The 5,051-nt window shown below is 45.1% G+C and overlaps 1 protein-coding gene across 1 annotated transcript in view; it reads right to left on the bottom strand.

Moving 5' to 3' along the window:
• Positions 1-5,051, bottom strand: part of LOC101985696 (solute carrier family 22 member 4) — a 65,114-nt gene that overhangs the window by 12,178 nt on the left and 47,885 nt on the right. The window contains exons 6-8 of the mRNA XM_005350083.3: positions 3,491-3,591; positions 2,083-2,297; positions 427-609 (exon numbers count right to left, since the gene is read on the bottom strand). Coding sequence (XP_005350140.1) covers positions 427-609; positions 2,083-2,297; positions 3,491-3,591 — 499 coding nt within the window. The remainder of the gene's footprint in view (positions 1-426; positions 610-2,082; positions 2,298-3,490; positions 3,592-5,051) is intronic.

The raw sequence follows: 5,051 nt of genomic DNA, 5'->3' as shown, positions 1-5,051 counted from the left end.
ACCAGGGACAAAAGTGCTATGCTTACACCATATACATAAAATACAAAATTTGTTAGATCAAAAGACACACACACACACACACACACACACACACACACAGAGAGAGAGAGAGAGAGAGAGAGAGAGAGAGAGAGAGAGAGAGAGAGAAGATAAATGGAACCTAATAGAGTCATAGCAGAAGGGGTCACGGGGAATCATCATGAAAAGAAACTGGCGAGGGCTTTAAGATGAAATGTTCCTGCAGCCGGGCTGTGAAACTAAGCAGGCAGAGTATGTGACCGGCACAGGACACCAACCCCTCCTATGAGGGGACTGGCCAAAGAAGGCCCTTGGTCACACACACAACGCACATAACACCCACATGCAACATACATTAAAAAATTAAAACAAACCATGAATTTGAAGACAGAACAAGAGGAATCTCACCCAGGTAAACAAAATAGGGAGCGATGATGCTGCCCACCCGAGAGGCCATGGAGGTGATGCCCACGGCCATGTTCCTGACCAGGGTCGGGTAGAGCTCTGCCGTGAAGACGTACAGCATGGAGAAGGCAGAGGTGACCCCAAATTTCCCCAGCATCACCAGGGCGATGGACACGAAGCTATAGTCTGGAAAAGAGCTTCATTTCAGACAGGTGCTTCTAGAACTGATACGAACTCGGTTCCCTTATGGTCTCCTTTTGCTGCGGTGTGGTGATTCCTCATAAAGTACTGCTGGACAAGACTCTGTCCTCAAACATCCCCATCAGCGCACGGTTGACGATGGAAGGCGAGGGGTGGCCTTGACCCGGAGCTACTGTTATTCTGGATTATTAATGTATACTGAGGCCCCTGTCCACTTGTGTGTGTGTGTTTTGTTGTTGTTGTTGTTACAGCAGTTTCACGGTGAGTTGTTAGATGTTAATATAGTTAGGTTTAATCTCTAAAGAGAGGGGCCAGCCCTTCCTTTCCTGATTTTTATTATTAAGAAATCTAGTTCTAGTTGGGATCATTGGTACATGCTTTCAAAGAAAGTCTTTCTTTTCGTTCGTGTGGTGTACAAATGTATATGCTGTTTGCATGATTTTCTATGTGTGTAGACATGCAAGGCTATAATTACAGGTGAACCATCATGCCTGCCCAGCAATTCGTGTTCTGGGATCTGAACTCTGGTCCTTATGTACTTTAACCACTGAGCTATCCTTCCAGCTCCTGGCGCGTGCTAGTAATCCCAGCTACTGATACTTCACTGGCTAAAGCAGGAGGATCATAAATTCACAGTTATCTTAGGCTATGTAATGAGTTCAAGGCCAGGCTGTGTCACTTAGCAAGACCTTGCCTCTATATAAAAATAAACAAAGGGCTGGGGATATAGTAAGCTAGTGCAAGACCCTGGGTTTAAACCTTAGTACTGCAGGGGTTAAAAAGTTAACCGCAAAAAGAAACAGTTTTCTTTACATATTACAATATATCTATGATATATCAGCTTGTCTTTTAACAAAAGGAGAAAGTTAGATACATTAGGGAAAGGAAATACATCTTCCTTTGACTTTGGAGTTTTTGTTTAGTGTTACTGCACCACCCCCACATTTATTAGTTATATGTCTGTGGGCAAGTGTGTGTCAGGGCATAGGTGTGGTGAAAGGAAGAGATGCTGGAGTCAGTCCTCTCCTTCTCCCATGGGGTTCCAAAGATGCGAGTTGGGTCCTTAGCGTGGGGTGGAAGGCACCTTTACCCACTGGGCCATTCTGCATGCACTATCCTGCCGCTTCTGTTTGTGTTTTCGACAGTGTCTCATGCAGCCTGAGCTAGCCTCAAATTAGCTATGCAGCTGAGACTGGCCTTGAACTGGTCTTCCTGCCTTTGTTTCCCAAGTGCTGAGATTATAGGGATGGGCCACCATACCCTGCTGGCACAGTTGTTGGGAACATAGGAAATGTCACAGTCAGCTGTCACCTGCCTATCTGATGAACGTTTGGTGATGTCAGAGCTGTGTTACGGGGGAGTGGTGACTCATGAGAGGCTGGTCACTAGTACTGACACTCTAGGTCGTTAATGTATCCAGGTTTTCTGGGATGCTGTTAGCCTGGGCTAACTTCTTACCTTCAGGTACCACTTGGATCAAGAGAAGCACACCTCCTCCCCAGAACAACACTCCAGCTATGATGTATCTCCTAGGCAGGGTTCGCAGCAGCAGCCAGGCTGTGAAATAGGCTGGAACTTCAATCAGGCCAGAGAGGAAGCAGTTCAGGTAGACATCTCCATGTAAATTAGGAACATTGAGAGACAGAGCAAAGTAACCCACTGAGGTTAGCATCCTGAAAGACAGACAAATGATAAATCACAAACAAAGTGGCCCATGGCTCTCTAAACTTTTATGACGGTCATGAATTGGTCTAGGTCCTGCATCCTCTAAGTAGGTGTTAGCCATGTTGGACTATTTGAATGGAAATACATTAAAGTGAGATTATAAGTTCAGCTTCTCAGTTGAAATGACACTTCACATGCTTAGTGGCTACATGAGCTGGTGGCTACTGTGATGGACAACACAGATTATAAATATTCCTGTCTCTGCAGAAAGTGCTGTAGAACAATGCTATTCTGCATAGACCACTGGTCAACAGTGCAGATGCCCCTGTGAGGACATCTGAGCATGACAGGAGAGCACACATCTCTGAAGAAAGCTTTCAGAATATGCTAGGTGTCTCTGTTAGACCAGGTGGGGACATAGGACTGATCCAAAACAACATGAAAAAGTTAACCTTACTGCCGCAGAGAACCAGTGACTCTCACACGTGGTGCTCCTGGTGCCATTAGTCGGGATACACTACACAAGTGATGTGTGCTGACAGCTAAGACTGAAGAGAGCTCACAGCAGCTGTGGCCCAGGGTGTTTCTTACTGATGGTTTTCTAATTGCATAACAGCATTTTTTCTAAAGTAGAGTCCCTGCCAATTCTGGTACTCAGCGGTGTGTGTGCACATGTGTCTATACGTGAGTATGTGTGTGCCTGTGTCTATGTGTGTGTGTGTGTGTGCATGTGTCTGTCTGTCTGTGTGTTGTTATCTCTGGGGCATATAGGTTGTTATTACTTTTCCTTCCTTATTTCTTTGAAGATTTGTGACTAAATCTAGGTAATAAAGTCAGGTCATTACTTCTGTGCCTTATAATCACATGTTAATTTGCTACTAGGGAGGCAGGTGACATTAACTTCACTGTTCCAGTTCCAGAAAGCAGGTGGAGTCTTAACACTTCTGCTTTGGTCCCCAGGGCCATCAGCAGCCTTAAGCCCATCACCTTCCACGGTGGGGTCCCATACTGCGGACTTGTTGCTACCTATAGCTTTCCCAATATTCGGTTCCATCAATCAATACGAGACATGTCTAGCATTCCACAGTCCTCATTTTGCTGCGGGGGATGTCTAGGCTTTGTCACATTCCTTCCAACTAGAGCAAGTCAGTTGCATACTTGGGTGCCACACATCTGCATTCCCAGAGTGCTCATTGCTTACCACAGCATCACAGACATCACTGTTATTGTGGCAATATTCCGAGTCTTGAACAGGTCCAGAATGAAGACTTTCTGCTGCTTCAAGGAATTTAGCTCATGTAGCTAAAATAACATAAATAAAACATGAAATAAAGAGGTAGGCAGGAAGTACCTATGGGGAAAACTTGGGCATACAACTCTTTTTAAAAAATTAATTTAAAAATATTATTATCATTTTATTGTTATTATTTTAAGATAAGGTCTCATGTATCTCAAGGCTGGCCTTTAACTCACTATGTAGATGAACATGATCTTGTTCGGATCCTCCTTCCTCCACCTCCCGGTGCTGGGATTACTGGCATGCATTACCATGCCAGGTTTGATACTGGGGATTGAAGCCATTCGTGTGCTAGGTGAGCTCTCTACCATGGAACTACATCCTAGCCCACTCCTACAACTCTTATAGAACTTTTGATAGCTCTTTAAGTCCAGAAATTGAGGCCAGCAAGAACATCTTCAAGAGTGGTACTTATTCTAACTCTTTATTTACAACACAATTCTAAATTCAGGCTTTGACAATTTCATGCATGCCTCTAGTTGATTTTGACCATACTCCTCTCCCACTCCCTCTGGAATCTGTCTTCTTCCCAGAATGCTCTCCTCCTCCTTCATGTTACACCCATGAAGAAAATGACTTTTCCCCCCGCCAGCAGCCATTACCGACCGATAACTCCTCAGCTAGAACCAGGGATGGATGTGATCTCCCACTCCCATGCTGGGATGTTGAAGGGCTGGGGCTTGCAGTAACCACAGCTGCTGCGAGTTCCTTAGTGCAATGGCTATGCCATGTCCAAAAGCTAGCATTTCACATAATCTCTCCTCATCATCTGCTCTCGCTCTTTTGCCCATCTCCCATATTGTTTCCTGAGTTTCTAATGCTTTGAAATGCTTGATGTAGCCAATTTTAGATAGAAGCCTTCAAAATAAATGACCTCGGCCTCACTGATGAGTGCTCTTTCTCCATTGCAAGGTGTGGGTGATTTATATCCAGCAATATATAATATAATATATTATAATATAGTTGTTAGCACAAAGGAAAGCTTAAACTCGTGGGACCTGGACATCTTCATGCAGGGCTCTAGGGATCCCACATACATCACAGGACCCAAGGGCCAGGCTAGATCAACACATCCCACTTCCATAGGGCCTCTGTTGGAATACAGACTGCCAGGTCCCCTCAGGCAAGATTCCTCTGAATCTTTCATTGGACTGGAGACCTGGGAACCTGTTTACTTAAAGCTTTCTTAGGTGACCATGATTAGTGACAAGGAGGCAAAAACATCCGGACAAGAATATTATTGAATCCATGATTGTCCTTGATCTGGGATGAGCTGCCCAAATGTCTCTGGATAAGGTACATGAGTAGGTTGAAGGGGCTTCTTCCAAAGCCAGGGAAGCTTAAGGTTGCTCTTCAAGATGATGAGACTCAGCCGGGTGATGGTGGCGCACGCCTTTAATCCCAGCACTCGGGAGGCAGAGGCAGGCGGATCTCTGTGAGTTCGAGACCAGCCTGGCCTACAAGA

This window comes from Microtus ochrogaster, chromosome 7 (assembly GCF_000317375.1).
Source record: "Microtus ochrogaster isolate Prairie Vole_2 chromosome 7, MicOch1.0, whole genome shotgun sequence".
NCBI classification, from domain to species: domain Eukaryota; kingdom Metazoa; phylum Chordata; class Mammalia; order Rodentia; family Cricetidae; genus Microtus; species Microtus ochrogaster.
The sequence above is the reverse complement of the archived record's forward strand: the minus strand, read 5'-3'. Positions and strand labels throughout refer to the sequence as shown.